At 40.3% G+C, this 20,835-nt stretch overlaps 1 protein-coding gene across 1 annotated transcript in view; it reads left to right on the top strand.

Annotated features, from left to right (window-relative positions):
• Positions 1-20,442, top strand: part of LOC115775707 (voltage-dependent T-type calcium channel subunit alpha-1I-like) — a 184,260-nt gene extending 163,818 nt beyond the window's left edge. Inside the window, exons 33-37 of the mRNA XM_030723225.1 lie at positions 8,380-8,520; positions 10,303-10,437; positions 11,972-12,143; positions 15,322-15,536; positions 17,197-20,442. Of these exons, the coding sequence (XP_030579085.1) occupies positions 8,380-8,520; positions 10,303-10,437; positions 11,972-12,143; positions 15,322-15,536; positions 17,197-17,835 (1,302 nt within the window). The 3' untranslated portion in view covers positions 17,836-20,442. The remainder of the gene's footprint in view (positions 1-8,379; positions 8,521-10,302; positions 10,438-11,971; positions 12,144-15,321; positions 15,537-17,196) is intronic.
• Positions 20,443-20,835: the final 393 nt, after the last annotated feature.

Below are 20,835 nucleotides of genomic sequence, written 5' to 3'. Positions count from 1 at the left end.
TGAGTCAAATATAGAAGTCATTAGCAGGACTCTGGAGAACTTGACTGCATACTGAGGAGGTAATTCAGCCATTTGATTCAGGTGTGTTGGATCAGGGACACATCTAAAACCTGCAGGACAGGGGCTCTCGAGGCCTGGAGTTGAAGAGCCATGATCTAGTTGATACCGGTTTTAACAGACAGCAGCATGGTAGCGTGGTGGTTAGCAGTATTGCTTCACAGGTAAAATGACACCTAAAAGGATTGGGTTCAATTCCACCTTGGCCCAGACCTCTTCCTGTGTGGAGTTTGAAAGAGTAGATGTTTAGTGTTTTTGTTCCCCTTCTGGTTCTCTACCTGCACAGTTTTTCATTGTTCCCTGGACAAATGTTATTTGTAAATATTAATGTACCAGTGTTCAACAGGGCTAAGTTTTATCATGTTTGTTTATTTATAAATTTAAACAGACAGAGTTCAACATCGTAAAAAATATCTTTGCTACAGGCAGCACGGTGGTGTGGTGGTTAGCACTGCTGCCTCACAGCTAGAATAACTATTTAATAATCTGGGTTCAATTCCACCTTTATCTGGGCCTCTTGCTGTGCAGAGTTTGCATGTTCTCCCCGTGTCTGTGTGGATTCGAAGATATGGAGTTACTGGGGTGCTAACCTGCAAAAGGCTAGCAACCTGTACAGGGTGCACCCTGCATCTTGCGTTATGTCAGCTGGGAGGACATAAGCGCCACTGTTATTAGTACATTCAACTTAGATCTTCCATTCCATTCCAAAAGGGCCTCAAGTACATTGAACATAGTCCACTGCACTTATTCAACTGATGCTCATTATTACTTAAAAAATTTAGGGCAATGAGTTACCTTGGTTTTTTTTTAATTCAACTTATCCGGGTTTACAGTGTAGATTCCACATAGGGCAACTTTTAAAAAGATCCTCAGCTTAGCTCAGCTGATATTTGGTACATATTAGTGGAGGGCCAAGAAATACTGTCAAACTGAACCTATTGTCGCCCACCCAACAAATCGCCTATTTTCTCATTGTAAGAGATAAAGCTTTTAGAAAAAAAGAAAATGACCATAAAATAAAATTATTACACTTCAACTTTTTAAACCTTGGAAAATTATGGGCATCGACAATAGGACCTCTGTGTTGTCTCCACAATTCAGTGTTTGGAGAGTGACATGAGACGAGTGAGATGGACAACGTTCAAATCAGCTAAAACGTCTGCTGGGGGCGGGGCCTGTAGCCTGTGTTTTATTTTCCAGTGAGAAAAAGAAGAAAGTGTTTAAATGCATTCTCAAAATTATCAGCTGTCACCTCGTGGCAAATTAGCTTTTTGTAGCTTATCAATATTCTTAAACAATGAACAGCAGACAAAATAACAAAATGCTAAGTCAGCAGAAAGGGCAGTGGTTTCCCAGTGTTACAAGTTTTACAAGAATATAAATTTGCATGTTCTTAAGCTAAAGTATTTTGGAGATAAAATGTTTTTGCAATTTTATTTAGAAAAACATATTTAGAAGTTTGGGTAATAAAGATTGCTTTAAAAAAAAAAAAGGTCAAGTAGGAGGTGGGCAAAGAGGCAGAGTGGGTCATTCAATAACTGGAAGATTGGCATCCCCAGTCCCTCTAGAACCTCAGAGCTGTCCCTGATGTGTCACTGTAGTGTGATTGTGTGTGTGAAAGTCAAATATGTATAGTCAGTGTGCTGCACACTGAATCCACCCAATGAATGCGTGAATTTGTCATATAATGCAAAGTGTTTTGAGCAGTCGATAAGACTGGAAAGCACTATGTAAATTTGATCCATTAACTATTTTGTTCAGTCTTAATGTAAAAATACTGATTATAGGAGCTTTTAACTTAAGATTGCTTAGTGGCTGTGCCATTAAATCTAATTAACTGTATAAAGTAACTGAGCTCTCACTCCCAGCACATTGTCTGTTTCACTTTTTTGCTGTTCCTCTAGTTTAATGAACCCTTTTAGCTTTTTGCTGAGGCTAAAATGGAGATAAAATTAGATTAAATACTGAACTCGGATGTATCGCTTTGCTAAAAATGCAACCCTCTATATAGGGAAACAGTTACTCATTTTTATCAACATGTTTACCATGATTATGTGTTATTATGTGTAAAATGTTCACAGGCAGATCCACTGCTGTGAGATAGCAAAAAAACCACGTTGGTCAACATTGGTCACAGATTGCTCCCAAAGCTGTACCAATAATCAAATGTGCAGTCGTGATGCACGTCACTGCTTTTGACTACAGCTCCAGAAACTGGGATTGGATCACTTTTCCAACCTCTCTGCTGTGTGGACCTAATTAACCTAAGGCATCTTTTGCACGTTGGTTCATCTAAAAGGAAACTCAGTTTGCCACCCATCTTAAAGGATGACATGGAATCAGTGGATAAGCAATCAGAGCTGAGGAAACAGTGGCAGAGGCTGACTTTGGAACAGTTAAAGACACAGTAAGATTGTGAGTGGGTGGAGTGCTCCACCACAGTCTCATTGTGCTTATAGCTCATTGTCTGTCAGCTTATGTTATTTTTAACCGGAAACGCAGTAAAAGACAGATGAAACTAGAAAGGGGAGGAACTCTTTTCATGTGCCTTTTTTTTAGCTGCACTGTATTATTAATCTTTAGTCTGATTAGCAGAGAAACAGCTCCTTTATTTATTTATTTTTTTTAATAAAAGCACCACGTAAGGACCTGTTCTTACGTGGATTTATAATGTGATTTTTTTTTTTTGGCATTCAAAAATGCAGTCATAACAAACATGACTGAAGAAAAACAAGTGTACAAAAGAAATATGATGCCACGAATAACATTTTTAAGCAGTATTGTTTTTGAATATAAAACTATAAATAGACACAAGTTCAGAAAGCTAAATCAGGCCTCGGCACACAGGCTTAGAGACCGGTCAGCAGTAACCACCAGCTGCCAGAGAAAAGTGTGTATTCCCCGACCGGTTGGAAATTGGCTGATAGGTAGCTGATTGGCTGATCATGCACACCAGTGAGTAACACCCCGGCAACCTCTGGTTGCTACAACCAGTTGACAAGTGGTTACTTTAGGTTGCTGCAGTCTCCAGTATGTCGCATGGACGACCCTGTCTTGTCTGCAAACACTGGCAAACTGCTCACCAAGCAGTAGCGAAACTGTGAAAAGTACGAAGAAAAACAGAAATGGAGACCGTTCAAAACCTTCAAGATCAAATTTGTTGAACAGTTTCACCACCAATTAGCAACTATTTTTTTTTTTTTTGGTTTAGCATCCTGTTTGCAACCACCAACCAGTCAAAGAACACACAATACATTTTTCCCTAGTACCTCAGCCCTATTTACTTTTTTTTAGTTCAGGTGTAAATAGCAACAATAAGGGGCGAGCTTACACAGTTGAGTGCCTGCCAACAAGAACACGTATCAGCAGTTAGACCCATATGGTATATTCCCCTACAGATGAAGCTAATGAAAAAATATGCAAGTGGAGAGGGAAAACAAGCCAAGAGAAACACAATGCTCATTAAAATTTATTTCAGTCTTATCACCGTATACATGCTGAACGGTCACAGAATCTCCTCTGCAGATAACTCGTTAGATTCTCAGAGCTGTCTGAAATAGCGTAGGCTCCCTGTGGAGACGGTTGGGTATTTAGGAAATTGATGTACAGCTCACACGAGGAGAGTCCATAAAAGAAACAACGCTGCATCCCTGTGAATTTCTTCCTTCTGTCTCTGTGGTGTTATGTAACATAATGATGAAATCAACAGCTCTTTTGTAGAATCCCAGCTGTACCTTAGACGATACATGCAGACAAGAATGCAGCCGTACCCGATGTGCTAAAAGCTCACATAAAGAGGTGGAACATTTGGAATGACTTCAGTCATTCATTCATTCAAAAAAAAAAAAGCCACACACATTAAAAAAAGCCAGAGTAATATTATTTTACCGTTGAATTATCCGTGCTTTCAGAAAGACTTTGTAATGACTCCATTACTGGATGATCACGGTGATTTGAAAACAAAACATTTAGAAAAAAAAGCCAATCAATTGCCATTAAGTGGATGCACACTGGGTTATAATTAGTCAGTATGAAGCTTGCAGGGCCTCGGATAGGGAGAGTCAGCGGCTCCGAGAGTGGGGTGCTAAATAACCGCCTGGTTATCATTGTTTTATTTCAATTACATTTTTCAGTCAGTTAATAGACTTTTAATTACAAAGGCCAGAAATAATAGCGTAAAGAAAGCAAAAAAGCTTCAGAAACAAATTCAAACCACGCCGTCACCTGTTGGATTAAGAGGATGTTATTGTCTGAGTGTTTGTCTCAAAATGCTGGAAATTGTTGGACATTTCCTTTTGTGAAAATAATCTTTTTTTTTTTTTTTTACAAAAGGAAATTGTGTGCTATAGCAGTGAGAAAAGAACCTTTGCAGCCTTTGTTATGCCTCATCTTAGCTGTGCATAAAATCTAAGTGTGGTTCTTTGTGGTCAGATTTCAGTTTGAGTCCATTCTGTATGCTGAATTCTCAGTATATGTAAAGACTGACTTGGCGTGAGAGATCTGAGTTCAATGCCTGGACTCACAATGTGTGGACTCTGAAGAAGGTGCACAAAGTCATCAGACTGGATTTCTGGATGAGAGAAAACACACAGCAGCACACAGAATCAAACAGCATCATGGGCACCATTTACCACAACCAAGAGCCCCAGCTGAGCCAGTCAATCAGGCTGCCTTACCCCGTGCTGTGCATCTGTCAGCACATGAAACAATGTGTATGTGTTGCTCACAGTGCATCAGTGGGTGCTACCACAGACTGACAATCAGCTCCAGTCGCCCTCTTCACCTCACACTTGTACATGAAGAGAAATAGACAGAGCAGGTCCTCGAGGGAAGAGGTAGTCTTGAACTTTAGAGCTGAGCTGAGGGTGAGGAAGGACAGTAGTAGCCTGGGAAATGAGACTAAGTGAGGAAAATAATATTTAAGAAAAGCAAAACAAAGGAAAACACAGAAGTTTTTCCCCAAAAAACAAGAAATTGTTTTTCACTGTGATTTAAACAGGATTGTGCCTATTAAAGGGAGAAAGACCTGACTAAAGATACAGCATGAGACAATTATTAAATATAGTAAGTCTATCATCAAGTAGCTACAAAGCAAGTGTGTTCATTTGACTGACTGTATATAAAAGATAAACACAGCTTCCTGGGTTGAAAGGTCAAGCAAGTGCTGGAAGTGCCTTAAACACACATTTTTAGCAGGGAGTGACTCCTCTGGGTGCAAAAGAAGGCCTGTTTGCATAGAAATGAATGAGAAAATGGCCCTACTGCTCCCGGGATCTACTGTATGACCTCAGTAATCTTTTCCTGATGAATTTATGTTCTCAGTCATTTTTCAGGTCTTATTTTATGCAACATCATTCTTATTTTGTAAATTGCTAGACTCAGTTTATTAGATTCAGGAGTGGCAAAATAGCACAATGTGCTTTAGCACGTCCATACAAAGTCTGTCCCCACTGTATGAGCGTGTAGCGCTCCTGTTTCTCGCTCAGATGCACCCATCCCGTTGATGCCACTGATTAGTCTCCAAACCACTCACCCTGAGCTGTCACACTGATGTACTCATTTCTAATCTTGAGTGTTATTACTCCCAATGGAAATATTAACATCTTCAACTCTGCCACCTCCAGCTCAGCCTCCTGTCTTTTTGTCCGTGTCACCGTCTCCAAACCAAGCATCATATCAGGTCTCACTGCCATCGTGTCAACCTTCCCTTTCACTCTCGCTGCTCTCCTTCTGTCACAAATCGCCCCTGACATTTGTCTCCATCCATAGGCGTAGGAACCGGGGGGGAGGGGGGGCATGCCCCCCTTCCCCCCCAATATTGGAGACAGCCGCATTTGTCCCACCCAAAAATTACATCGTGGAGAAAAATTTTTAACTCGCGTGCTTTTATTTTGAAGGCGCAACATAGCGTCATGCCACTGCGCTCCCCCCGCCCCCCCCCCCCCCCCCCTCTGAACGGCTCCAAGTGTTTGGGAGCCGGAGACAGCGGCAGGAGTCAGAAACTCTTTGAATGAGGTAAAACTGTCAGTCGGGAATGTTACCATGAATATGGTTGTTTGTCAGTTTACTTTCATACACAGGATAAAGTTTACTTACTGGATAAGAAGTCAATAAATGAATTTCAAATGAGAGGCGGAAAAATCATTTTGGCTCTTCTGCCTAGGCCAATGTTTTTAACCTTTTGTTTGGCTAAATGCAGGGCTGTAAAGAGGCACACAGCTTGTCTATTAAATGTGAGAGGTATCACTTTTATTTATTTCCTTTGGTTATTATTTTTTTAATTGATATTTATTTTGATTTATTAGATTAGAGTTTCAAACTGAATAGGCATATTTTAATAGCCTTTTTTTAACTTAAGGTTGTTAATAAAAAGTGAATAATTTGTTCATTACATTATCTGTGAGGATTCTTTCATGTAAGAACGTTGTTTAATTAAAGAACCAGTTCTGTTGCCAGTCAGCCTACATAAATGCACTTTTGACCATTATTAAATGTTTTCGATCAGTAAAACATATCAAACTTTGCACTTCTGTGCGTTACTAAATTATTTTTGTGCTCCTGAAATATTTAGTTTGCTAGTATATGAAGGAGTGTGAGGGCCACATTGAGAAAAAAAAAATCATTTTGAGCATTTTGAGAATAAAATCAAAATCGTCGAAGTCGTCATTTCAAGTCAAATAACGGCCACAGCTGCTATACTCTCTACAAAATGCCTTGGGTAGAAACAACTTGATCAGCTGTGTTATTGTGTCTTGTGGTTCTGCATGTCCCCTCTGTACTGTAGGAAGGTGCAGCCATCCTTGCAGCTAACCATTGCCAGTTTGTGTGGTTTTTCCTTCTGAGCACATGCAGCTTTCTGCACTCTCTCTTTAACATTCTCATACTTATCACTACATCATGTTTATGTACTAAAAACATGTCCTTGTTACTAAAACCAATTCTAAAGTATAGTTTCACTAACTCATAATACAAGACATTCTGGAGTGGATAACAGACGTGTCGTGGCAGTTGTTTGACTTGAAGCAACTTTAATCTGCACATTTCAACTTTCTCAAAATGCACAATTTTTTTTTTCTCAATGTGGCCCTAATACTCCTTTGTACTAGTACCAGTGTGGCCAGCTGATAAAGTAAGCCCTACAGCCTGGAATGAAATGGTGATTATGCTTCATAAAAGACTTAAAAGATCCATTTTGTTTGGTGGTTTGTCCATGTCTTGTGATTATAAAACATATTTATATATATATATATATATATATATATATATATATATATATATATATATATATATATATATATATGTAAATTATACATGCAATAATATAGGTGTACACAACACTATTTTTCCAAGAAACATTTGAAAAAGAAGAAAGTAAAAGATTAAATAGCATTTTTTTATGCTTTGCTCCGAGTATTTACGGATCTGTCAAGTTTCCGATGTGTCCCCCCCAATAGTAAACTCCTTCCTACGCCCTTGTCTCCATCCACTCCACCCTGTGTGAAACTGAGAAAAAAGCCAAACAGCTAAACAGTTTATTGCTTATTCCATAAATCCACTTCTTAGGAATTTGTCTTCGATGCATTTTTTCCATCAGCTTTTTATATTACATCGTACTGTCTAAGGTCTGTCAGTTCTCCAGTACCATTCAGGAGGAATTCTAAGTCAACTGAAGCTCACATAAAGTAGAGCAGTGTTATCTTAAAGGGATTATGTAATTTATTTCATAACTCTGACATTCATCTGCCCCTTTGGCTCAGTGCAAAGCGGGAGAAATTCCCACATCTCTGTCTTTAACCTGCCAGCAGCAGTTTCAGTAAATGCCAATTAATTAAACAGCGCATCAAAGGATGCAGCCACTAAGTATGAGGAGATCAAGATTCATGGATAAAAAAAGTCAGTAAAGTTTGTTTGTTTATTTGTTTTTTGCAAAATTTGTACAGAACAGGTAGATATCTAATATCTGAAAAGGTGGAAGCAAAGGTAAAGAAAAGGATGAATTTGCATGACAGGATGTGACTGAGTAGCTGACTTTTGCTTGACAAAAAGACAGATTACTGCAGTATTTGTAGTAATCTTGCAGTTGAACATTGAAAAACATTGTGGCCACTGAAGATTGACAGATTTTTTAAAAATATCTTTATATATGATATGAAAAAAAAAGACAGAACAGTAAGTTTAAAAATATCCACACTCATTACTATTAGTAGAAGTTGTTGTGGAGAAGGAGCGATTGTGAACGTACTATTAACACGAGTATTATGTATATATTATGCATACCAAAGGTCAGTGCAGTGTTTGTATGTGTGTGTGTCTCCATTGCAGGAGAGCCAGTGGCTGGACAGTGTGTCTCTGCTGATTAAGGACTCACTGGAAGGCGACCTGATTGACAATCTCTCTGGTTCCGTTTTTCACCACTACTGCTCTCCTCCTGTCTGCAAGGACTGCAAGAGTCACCCTCAAGAGGTTAATAGCAACACACACACACACTACTACTACTACATCAATTATACACATGCATATATTATATACTACTAATGTGCACAAATACAGTGCATATACAGTATAATGTATTCAGCAGCAAATATATTGCTTAGCATGTCTGAGCATTTCACATCCCACTCACATTCAGAAATTGGTATGCTTGTTTGAATAAATACTTTAATTGCACAATGGGCTCTAGACATACTATGTCCGTTATTAACAGTATGAAGTATTCAATCATTTAAAGGTACATATTTATTCATTTTCATCTTTAATACTAAGGAATTAAAAGTAGGAGTAAAATTCATGAGCCCATCAGCACAGAGAGGTGTGTGTTTCAATGCTTGGATGTAGTGTTTCGTAAGGAGCTTCACCAAACTCACCTTAGGGCAGAAGGGCAAGACAGTGGAGCACTGCACAATGAGACAAGAATTATAAAATATTATACTTTCTCACTATTCACATTATTTCATAAGGATAGGTGAGTTCAAATAAGTCTTTGTGCAAGGTGTGTTTAAAAGAATAAACATTTGTGTAACACTGTGTATATGCAGATTACACTGTATGATTGCATTGCAGTGCAATCAAAGCATAGCACTGCACTGCATTAGGATTCCCGTAGCTGGAAATATAGTGACTTCCCAGTAAATGGATAAACTCTCGTCAGTGTTCTTGAATGTCAAATTTTTTGATCATGTGTGAAATGTTTTCATGAAAAACTGAGAAAATCAATTTTTTTATTCCTAAAATGATTCTCCCCCCCCGTGCATTAAAAATGCATGATATGCACTTTAAAATGTATTTTCTATTATTCAGTTTTTATCTGATTTAATCCCATTCAAACACAGTTTAATTTGCTTTAAAGACAGAGGGGACTAAGTTTAATAATACGGAGCAAAATATATAATCATGCCTAAAGCATATACATGGCACTACCAAATGATGTATGAGTGAATGCTTGTCCTGAGTTTTCCACATGATAGATAGAGCTGGGAAAATCATCAGTCACACATGAGAGCAAACACCAGTTTCAGATGAGGTGATCCCATGATTTCTGTTTGATATATAGGATGTGCAGGGTGCATATTTCATTTCATGCAAGTGTGTGTGTAATTTTAGGAGTGTGTAGGTCATTGAATGAGTCGCAGTAGCTTGTTGTCTTTGTCCTTTAGATATTAGAATGCATGTGCAGAGATGAGAGTTACTGGAGAGTTTCTATGTGTATAAAAACTACTTTGTTCAGAACCTGCAAAAAACAAACACAGGATATATTTGCTCAGTACCAAAGATGCGAGGTGGTTAGGTTGAGTACAAATATGCTCTAATGCAGTATAATTGACTACCACCCAAATCAGGTTTATACCACAGACTGTATATCAAAGATGGACACAGCCACTGTGACATCACCCATGGGTTTGTAGATATTTTCAGGGCGTTATGAAATGTAGACCAGAAATACCTTTTATTTTTTGTTTATTGTTGTTTTGCATCCATACAGGCTTCGGAATTACTAGCATTGCTAACATTAGCTGATAACTTAGCACTCCACACTCTACACATGGTTACTTCTGACTGAAAAAAACAAAAAATAAAATGTATTTCTGGTGTACATTTCATTATGGGAGTTTACAGGGACAGCCTCGAGTCATTTGAGGAACTGTGCTTTTTTTTGTCAGCTCACGCTGGCTCTACATTTCAGCCCCTGAAGTTTCACACCCTGCTGTCAAATTCAGCATGACTGGCTACTGTGTATTTGTGGTACAGATCCGATTGGCAGAGGTGGAGCAGGCATCGCTGATGTCAGAGCAGCTGTCAGACAAGTCGTCATCTCCAGCTCTGCCTGATGACCTGAGCTTGGATGAAAACAGCAGCTACCAGTTGCTGGTCAGAGACAGTCAGGTATGTTCACACTCATACACCAACACGTGGACTTGGACTGTACTTGCTCTTAATTCTCCCACTTGTCTTATACACATGATACACAGGCCATGTGTTTGTGTGCATGCAAACACACAAACAAATCACATCAGTGGTGTGCGGTGACTTTTATGCCAGAGCGACAGGTTTATCCACAATGCACATGCGCACAATACCAGAAGCTGCTGGCCTCTCAGCTGGACAAACTCAAGCTCTTATTAATGGGAGATGGACACACCCCTGAAACAGAAAACAGGTGTGAAGCTTTATGACAGAGATGAAAGGAGCGGGATCGCGTTCACTTTGATACATTTTAATTTACGTCTATTTTAAGATTTCACTGGGGAAGCACCGCATTCATTGCTTGTCCTGACGGAACGGCACTGCTTCACACACGTGAGCTTTTTAAAAAACAAATTTTGTCAGAGAACCGTGCCAGAGAAACATCAATGATTTTATGCACTTTGTCAGCATAAGGAAGAAAGTAGGTCCATTTTATGGACTCTGATTAATCTCAGTCACTCAGTAATGTGATTGGTTTACCTAAGTCACCTGGTAAGTCCGCTACTTACTTTGCAGCAGCAGCTAGTCAGAGGACTAGCTGGGTTACTGGACACCTCGGATTCATGATTAAGTAAGAAGAATTAACCCACTGCATCACACATCACACATAGCTTGAGCTTTTTAAAAACTTCTACACATTTTAAATCATTTTGTCAGAGAAACATACCAGTCAAACACACCGCCATGATTTAAACACCAGTGATTTTATGCACAGGCGAGAACTAGAAGCAGGCGTCCTTCCCACTGATGAATATTTGAAATGCTTTTCTGAAATTAACCCTGATAAGTAGGACAAAAATGAACCTCAGCTGTAGTCACTCATGCCTAAACACACAGGTAAAACCGTGTCATCACACTGCTTAGATTTGGCTAATCATCATTAATTATTATTTACATGCTTTACTGGCTAATTAAAACAGGTACCTTCCACTGTGCTTCTGACATGGGCATACTGGAGTGTGTGTGTGTGTGTGTGTGTGTGTGTGTGTGTGTGTGTGTGTGTGTGTGTGTGTGTGTGTGCGTGTGTGTGTTCATGTCTTTCATATCGCCATCTTCACATGGACGCTTTGCTCTCAGCTCACCGGTGTTCCACCTGGTCTGTTATTGAAGGCCAGCTCATTTGATCCAGTTTACAACCAACAACAGCCGAGCAATTTGAAGCTTTGAAGCCTGCCATTACTTTCTTTTTACCACCTCCAATTTTAATCAGACTCGTATAGATGGATAAAGGATGGAACATGAAAAGGGAGCTTTTTGAAACTGGAAACAAATGCTACTCAGATTTCCATTATGACAAGGTGGAATGAAACTCTTCAGTTTTGTATCTTTCTTGCTCCGGTGAACGTAAATGCACCTGGATATCGGGCTTCTTCTTTTGAGGTATTTTTTTTTCTCTCCATTTTCAGTCTTCTCCCTTCAAATTCTGCTCTTATTTTCTGCATCTTGCTTTCAGAGGGGCAGCAGTGACTCCCACAGTTCGGAAGAGCTGCCTACCCAGGGGGGCTACAGAGGGCTTCGTCCCTCCAGCTCAGGAAGCGAGGATTGTGTCCAGGAATTGTTTGAAGTGGGCATCCATCCATGTAATCCTTCTTCACCAGTGCAGAAAAGCTCGGCACGTGACAAAGGTACTGGCGTAAACAAGATGACAGCATCAAGGATGCTGCATGTAGCTAGCAGTGTCATCCAACGTGACTGAATCTGTGACATACTTGGCGGCAAGGGCAGAAACTGCGACATATTCATACCTAACTAACAATGTTCAAAACTATAGTATGTCACTGGGACCAGTTTGTAATCTATGGATTAGTATTAAAAGTTTCAGGGACTTGTGAAACAGCAACACTGAGTTGCCTCTGAAGAGCTGCAGGCAACGAGATGCTCACCTCTAACTTTTCATTCCACCTGCACCCTGCTATTGACTGCAGATTTACTCATGCTGTCTGCACCGTGAAACAAAGCTGCCGTCCTTCATGGCACTTTACAAAATTATTGACTAGCTTCTTTAAAAATTTTCAAGTTTGTGTGGCTACGCTGTAAATAGATAAAGCAGTTACTCTGCTGTACTGAGTAGCTGCACAATGAGGAGCACTGGGAATTCAGGGAGCCGCTTTTTTGTTTTGTTTTGTTTTGTTTTGCCTTTTTTTCTCCATTTAGTCTTTTTTTTTCAGTCAAAGCAATAAACACAGAGTATCTTAAGAGAGGGAAACGGGGTATTAATGCATGTTTACTGAGAATAAGAACAAAAAAAGAAAAAAGATAGTTTAAAAAAACCCTTTCTGTTAATATTTATTTCTGTTTGATTTTTTGATTTTTTGACAGTTGATATATTCTCAAGCTTTTGACAAATATAGTCCTAAGAATAATTCTCTCTGTTAATCCCACCTTAGCTGATTTTTTTTCATCCAAAGGGTTCAATTTAATCTTTCATACCAGCATTAAAAAGATCTCAGTCACATTTCATCAGCTTCCCTTATGACACATATCAGTGTTCTGACCTCACTGATACCACCATGATTTCATTAAGCTATGACTTTGGCACGGCATTGATAGTATCCTTTATATAAAAGGAGGTTTGTTTTTTTTTCTTAGCCATCTCTCACTCACGAGTGCAGTGGCATCCCTCATATTCCGTATAGCTGATTGACTCCCTCTGCAATTAAAAAAGTGATAAATGAGGCCAGACATAAAGCAGACAGATATGCTAATGAATGACATGGTGTGATGAAGGCTCAACAAACCCTGTAATGTGTCTGCCATCACCAGAAAAGACAGAACAATTCAAAGATTCAGTAGCACACAGTGTCATTGAATATATGGAGGAGCTGTTTACAAAGTGTGATTGCCATCAAAAAAAAAAGAAATTAATTATTTACTTACTTAAAATACGTATTCCTAAATTCTCAGTTTAGGAGCTGAAATGGTTTCACTCCACCTTTAATGTCACTAGAATTTGCTTCAAGTGCTGCTTTACCGCTTTTAATGTGTCTGCTATGATGTTATGTTGGTCTAATCTAAAATAGTTTACAACTTTCATTTCAAGACAGTACATCCCTCATGAGAAAAAAATATATAATAAATAAATAAATAATAAATCAACTTCACAACTGTCAACTCTCTAAAAATTAAAAAAAAAAAACTGTTTGCAGAATGAACACAGTACAACTTTATCTACCAAAAAAAGTAACGAGATGATCCTAATTCCAAATTAATGGCTGCTAAAGGGACAAAAGCACATTTAATTTCTAATGTGTACACAAGCTTTGCTATTGTAGTCAGGAGACAGTGAAGCTCGCGATATCAAAAATGATATAGTTTGAGGAGATTTCAATGTCAGGGTGTGTGCACTCTTTAATTTTAATGGCCATCTGGGCTGCAGTTCATTGAAGTAAGACAGTGATATTTAATCGCTTTCCTATAAGTTTTTACTTTGCACAGCGCATTATATTAATAAGGACGATTGCTTTTTTTTTTCAGTTTTTTCATAAAATGGTGTAATAATGTTCTTTAATTTAGTAAGAAAAGAGGTGCTATGAATGAGGTATTCAGAATTTAATTTCCTAACAAAGATTACCATCACATACTTAACCCTAGATGGTGGTGTTAGGAGAATGTACAATGAAGTGTGGCATTCCCTCTTTTGGCCTCTTACCCTTAAGCTTTTTTTTTTTTTTTTTCTTGATTCAGATTAAGGAAGGACATCACTCATTTCTAAAATGCTTGTGAATGTTAAGGTTGAGATGGTTTGAGCACGTGCAGAGGAGGGATATACTGGACAAAGATGTTGAAGATGGAGCTGCCAGGCAGGAGGAAAAGAGGAAGACCGCAGAGGAGGTTCATGGACGCAGTGAAGGAGGATCTAGAGGGTAGCTGTGACAGCAGAGGATGCCAGGGATAGGGTGAGATAGAGGCACGTGATTTGCTGTGGTGACCCCTAAAGGGAGCAGCCGAAAGAAGAAGTCGTCCATGCTAATAATAATCATTTTGGGGGTCTTGCAGTGTAGCCAGTGAATATCCAGGACAAGACGTCCTGGTCCATCCATTGGCCATTGCTCACAAATGTAGATGTATCAAAAAGCTTATAAAAGCTGAACTCCAGTCAGTAGCTGATGGTTTCAAGATTGCATTTCAGCAAATGATTGGTTCTTTTGCTCTCCACACTGACTGTTTACATGCAACTACATGATGAGTCATTATAGCACCAAAGGTTTCTTCCCTTGCCTAAAAACTCTGCATATTCATGTGTCAATACTTGTTCACAGAGACTGTCTGCATTGTTGTGGAAACAGAACTAAAGCTGTCTAAACAGTGCTCAAGATAATTCATCACATATTACAAATCATGAGTGACTGTATCAAATCCTGACACTGTTGAGCAATTGTGCAGAATCACTTTGAATTGACATCCTTATAAAGCATTTTTTTAATGAGTTCTACATGGAAGTGTTCCATAGTTAGTGATTGTCTGCATGATAAAGATTACGAGACACATTTTTACCATGGCAAATGGTAAAAATACAATGCTGAAATGTTTCCCTGATCACACCCGTCATCCAACTGGGCTTCTATATTTTGATATCAACCTGTAAAGAACCTGCGCAGTTTCTTGGTTGACTCTTACACCTGTTGACAAAAATCTATCCAGAGACAATAACCATTTCAAAGTATTCACAAGCGCCTCTGTGGCGGTTCCCACTGCTGTGTGTATCCATGATAAAACATACAGAGAGAGAGAGAGCTACAAAGTGGTAAATAAATATGAGCCTCACCGCCACGGCTGGATTAAACTGCAGCCTTCCCTTTACAGATGGTGATGGAGGAAGCTGCTGTGGAGGTGGCCGTGAATCTTCACCCACATTACCTCTACCAGCAGATTTCTTCCACCCAGCTGCTGCAGCTCATCCAAACAGTCCTGGGAACGATGTAAGCCCAGGAGACAGGGGGTCTTCCAGGTCGGCCTCCCCGGGCTCCTGGGCATCCCTCCGCTCACCCAGAACCAACAGCAGGCCCATGAGCTCCCAGGTATTACGATTAGATGAATGGATTCATTTGTGTCTGGATGGCTGGCTGGACAGACGAATGGGGGATTGACATCAGTATTACAGTGCAAAGCATCGGTGACGTGATAGATCTCAGTGTAAACACACCCATTTGAGTGAATGTTCAGTGAACTGAAGATGTGTGCAAACCAGGTAAACAACAACAGGAAATGTCTGACTGCTGTGCTTGGCAACAAGGGTTTCTCCACCAAGTCGTACTAAGTCATATTTTGCTTGGGGATCAAATACTTATTTCACTCAGTGATGTGCAAATGAATTTATAATTTTAATGCCATCTGTTTTTTTGTTGTTTTTTTTTTTATTTTTGTGAGATATGTTTGTGAGCCTGAATAACATCATCTAGAAACCCAATACTGTAACACACCTTATACCATATCGTTCGGCATCAGATGCTGATTTGATGATACTGTCACAGCTGTAGGTGTAATATACACATGGCACAAAATCACTTCAGTTCATTAGAAATCAACGCTTGACTGGGAGTGGTGCAATTAGAAGCAACGCAACAACCTCTTCTGCGCTCTATCCGTCGCTTTCTAATTACTGTACGCCAAATTGTGAAAATACATGTATCACCACCCTCCACTGAAGTCCTACTGTAGTGTAAGACTCCAGAGAGTTTATTTAGTCATAATTAAAGCCAATCTCTCTTCCATACTGAGTCTAACACCTCCCCTCTGCTGGCTCCGGCATGAAACAAACCAGAAAGAAAAAAAAGCCCTTATTTTAGTTCTTGTTCCTTTTGTAACCATGGAGACAGATTTCTCTTTTCTCCTCTACCTGTTTGGTTTGTTTAGCTCGTGCCTGAGTGCCTCTGTGATCCTCAGCTGCTACAGTAATGCTTTGCGGCGCTCAGCTAATTAGCCCGGCCAGCCCCGAGCCTGATACCGACTCTCTGCACACTGTTGTGTTTGGCTCCCGTTCCTCACATTCTCTCGTGTCGCTTTTCTTCTATTTCCCTTCTTTTTTTTTTCTCTCCTGGGTGATCCCCCCTCTCTATGCCTTTCCGCTTTCCGTTTTCTTCCTGTCACTACATTTCTGCTTTTTCGTAATCTCTTATTATAACACTGCCAGGATTAGAAATAATGACTAAATCCCTCCTGCACATGCAACATATTGGATTAAACAAACGCTTTCCCAAACACAGGGGCGGGGTGCTCCAAGCAGGATGAATTGCAAGCAGGGTAATTTCATGGTTTCATTTTATTATGCCCAACTAACAATGAGTTAGAACCAGTGTGCTCTCATGCTGAGACATAATATAGCACCATTTTGTCAGATCCCTACTTCCCTGTTATAAAGCTTTCCTTCGGCTTTGGTACCTCAATAAACTGGCCACAGCTACTCAGTTAGCTTTATGAAAATGTTGTGGTTTGGTTTAAAAATGGCAGGTTAAGAGTGGGAGTTCCATCTCAGTAATACTATAACCTGTGTGTTTGGGCAGAGACACCGAAGGATACCTTCTGTGTAAATGAGTCATGCCAGCAGCTTGGAGATAACCGCACTAATTTGTGGCTCAGGAATAACAAGGAGCTACATATGTGTGTGTTATCTTTTTTGACTTTGTTTTTGTTTTTCTGTTGTATTTTTTTTTAAATTTAAATTATTATTCTCTCTTCCAGCACCCATCCCGCAGTGACTCCTCCCTGGCCACAGGCAGTTCAGAGGGCAGCCTGCAGACAACACTGGCAGAAGGGCTTAGTGTCAGTGTCTCCTCACCTCGGCATCTGGCTCTCCCCGTGCCTCTCCTCTGCCCTCGCTCCAGCCACCCCTTACAACCCCAGGGACCGAATACGGTAGACCAGGGCCACTCTTTACTAAAGAGACACAGCACTCCTTTTACTCTCCAAGCGACCCGGAGGCACCAGAGGAGCCAGAGCAGCAGCGGAGGCGGCAGCACCAGCCCTGGCTGCCCCCAGCAGGACTCCATGGACCCTTCAGATGAGGATGGTGGCACAGGGACAAACAGGGATGGCTGCCCCCAGACCTTCAGCAGCGAGCACTTGTCAGAAACACTGAACAGTCTCTCTCTTACGTCACTGTTTACCCCGGACTCTTTGGCACCCCCGCTGGTGAAAAAATGTAACAGCACAGGGTCTCTGGATCAAACAAATCTTCTTGCCCGGAGTAAAGACGGCCATGGTTTCTTGTCCAACCCCTTGACAGAGGGAATGGCAAGAGGTGAGGAGCAAGACATCACAGGCCTCAGCATGAAAAGCAGCAGCCAGACCAGAGACACATGTTCCAGGAAAAAAAGATGAAACACTTGTTGCCTCTCTGTAGTGGAACTCTTTAACCATTTGCATTTCTGGACCTTGAACAGAACAGGGAGATTTTAATACATGTCCTGTGAACCTGAACCTGAAGTTCTCTCTTGTCTTTAAAGCATTTGTTCTCTCTCTCATTCCTCCTCAGATTTGGCTGTTGGGATCAGTCATTTCTCAAAAGATTCCAGTTGCTTCTGAGTTTTGACATCCTTTCTTTTACACAGGATATGTGATTGCTCTTTGCTAGGTTTTGACAATAATGTCAAGGAGCTTATCCTTTAGTAACCAGGGCTGAACGCGTGGTAGTCCTGGGTTTTCTATTATAGCCATCTCGAGAGAATATTCAGAAAGCCATTAAGAGAGACAGCCCTGAAAATGGCAGTGATTTGTGAACATTACTGAGGCAGTGTTTTCTAGATGAAACTGGTAAGAAGTTCAATCTTCTCCAAGGACCGGGCTCACTTTTGAACCCTTGTCCAAAAACAGTATTGTCAAAATTGGACAGATGGCAAACTCTCAAGCTTCTTTTGAGGAAGAACTGAACTTTGTACAGTTTTTTTTTTCCTTGTTTTGTTTTTTTTTTTTTTGTAATATCCATGGCTAATAGTAGCGTCAACCTTTCTTCCTCTTCGGAAGATTTGGTGGGTGATGGAAAATCGATTTTTCTGTTTGTTTTTCAGCTTCAACATTTTGAAGTTGTGTGAATTTACCCTGTTCTGTCTCCATTTGTGAGAAAGGGGGAGACCAAGACAAGCAATGAGCCCGGCTAGTCTGAAACCTCACAGACGGCCTCTTTGAAAAGAAGAAGAATGTGAATGCTGCTGAGAACACATGTGGGTAATTCATGAAGCACTGGCCACTTTCAGAGTGGACACCTTTTTGCTTTCTGTATACCCATGAAAGGGCTAAAGTGTATTGAGTGTAGACCTGGGCCAAATACAATTGGCAAATAATCTTTTGCCACCTAACAGCATGTTTGAATATGTCTGTGAGGCACACCCATTAATTTATCAAACCTTTCTGATGCTAGTAATGTGCTATAATAATGTAAGACAGCTTTAAAAGTAAAGCAAGCACAGACTTGAGCGACTGGAAGCTGGAAACTCATTTAAAAGTCTTTAAGACTTCAAAGCATCCGCACCCCTGCTGACCACTGAATCAAAGCCTAATATAGAAGTATACAGAGTCATGCCAAGACAGAATAAACAAGATTTCCGAAAAGCAGAGTTTAAATGTTGTTCTGTATCCTGGAGTATTCTTGCCCTCATCTACGTGATGCTTGTCTGCAAAATAAAACTGACCGACTTCCTACGGGCTCCTTCAGATTGCTGCTGCTCGTGATTTGGACGCACAGACACGTGAATCATTGGAAAACGACAGTCAAGTAATCTTAATGTGAGGTTCTCGCTGCTGGTACACCAGATGTACACCACACTCAAGTACACAGATCTGGACTCCGGTTAACCTCATCAATGATACTGCAGTATGTCCTGAATGTATGTAAAGATGTGGTTAGTAAGTGCAGTGAGTGTGCAAGCAGCATAATGAAAAGAAAACTCTGAACTCTCTTCGTTGTTGGCATAGGTTTGTTAAGTTGTACTTTGAACAAAGTCTCTATCTTTGGATAGGCTCTGCTTTTGTACCAGCAGTCTCAGCCTGCTGACACGCAGCCACCTCTTCAGTTCTATTATTGTCACGAGTACAGGCCGTTGTTTGAGTGCCCTGTGGCAGGGCTAATCACTAGGTTGCTAGCATGTCAATAGACCATCCCTCGTTTGAGTCACACAGAAGCACCCCTTTTCAGTCTGAAACAAAAAGAGTACCTATTGTCTTATACATGCGTGCCGTTCTCTGGGATGGGTCTCGGCATCTGAAGCAAACTGGACAACATTTAGCATCGTCTTAGCAACATCTCCTGCCTAATTTAACATGGGCCGGAATATAACTGAGCAAGTGTAGTGGAGCAGTGCTCCCCAGCGTGTGTGTGTGGTTTCTTAAAGAGTCGGTGTACAGATTACCGGGAATTCAGAAGGTGGAATTCACTGTTTAGTTTGCTGCTTTAAACCCAAATGTTTATTTGACTCAGGTCTGCTTGAGTGTAGCAAGACAGTAGAAAAAAAAAATACTATGACAAGCAATGTGGTCCAAGTGGATGTAGTCTGAGCACATGTTTGTGATTTTAACAAATTGTGATCATTATATATAAAACAATCCCGACCAGGTAGACCTCAGGTGGACCTATATGCACGCACACATCGCACCGCATACAACACGCACACTGACGCACATACACACACGCACACATATCACACAAAGATGTCGGTGTGGAAACACTGCGGGATGCTTCTGTAGTTGTTTGAGATGAGACAGAAGAAATCTCTGTGTTTGTCATCGTTCCCCTCCTTACGCCCATCCAATTGTATTATCTCCTATCCACAAGGAAGCCAGAGTACTAAGTGACTATTGACTACCCACCTCTAACCGAGATATGCAATATGCTACAGTAGATGTACAGTTAGATGTATGGGACTCATATAGATAGGAAATATGGTGAGAGAAGATTATATTTATGAATTTATGTATTCGAATAAAATGTCACCAAGATTCAAAGGTCACTGAAAGGATGATGTATTCATGTATTCCAGAGTGTGTGTTCTCTCTTTTCCCCTCCATCTCCTCCACACGACCCCCCCCCCCCCCCCCCCCCCCCCCCCCCGAATGCATGTAGGTTATTTTTGTTTTCCAAAATGTCATTCGAGTGTCATATAAAAGTGAGATAGCTTTTCAACGACCTCCGACTCATGAAGTTGTTCTTTCAAAATGAGGTTTGTGTGAACGTTATTTTCCTTTCTTCAAGGTTATGTCAGACATTAATGTGAGCCACAGTTCCTTCTTTATTTTCAGTCTGTGACCGCATTTATACGGCTGCTAAATATCTGAGTGAATGATTTATTCCGAGGGTTTAACTGCATTCAGTTTGTATTAATTGACTTT

Source organism: Archocentrus centrarchus, chromosome 1 (assembly GCF_007364275.1).
Source record: "Archocentrus centrarchus isolate MPI-CPG fArcCen1 chromosome 1, fArcCen1, whole genome shotgun sequence".
Classification (NCBI taxonomy): Eukaryota; Metazoa; Chordata; class Actinopteri; order Cichliformes; family Cichlidae; genus Archocentrus; species Archocentrus centrarchus.
This window is presented reverse-complemented; position numbering and strand designations above follow the sequence as displayed.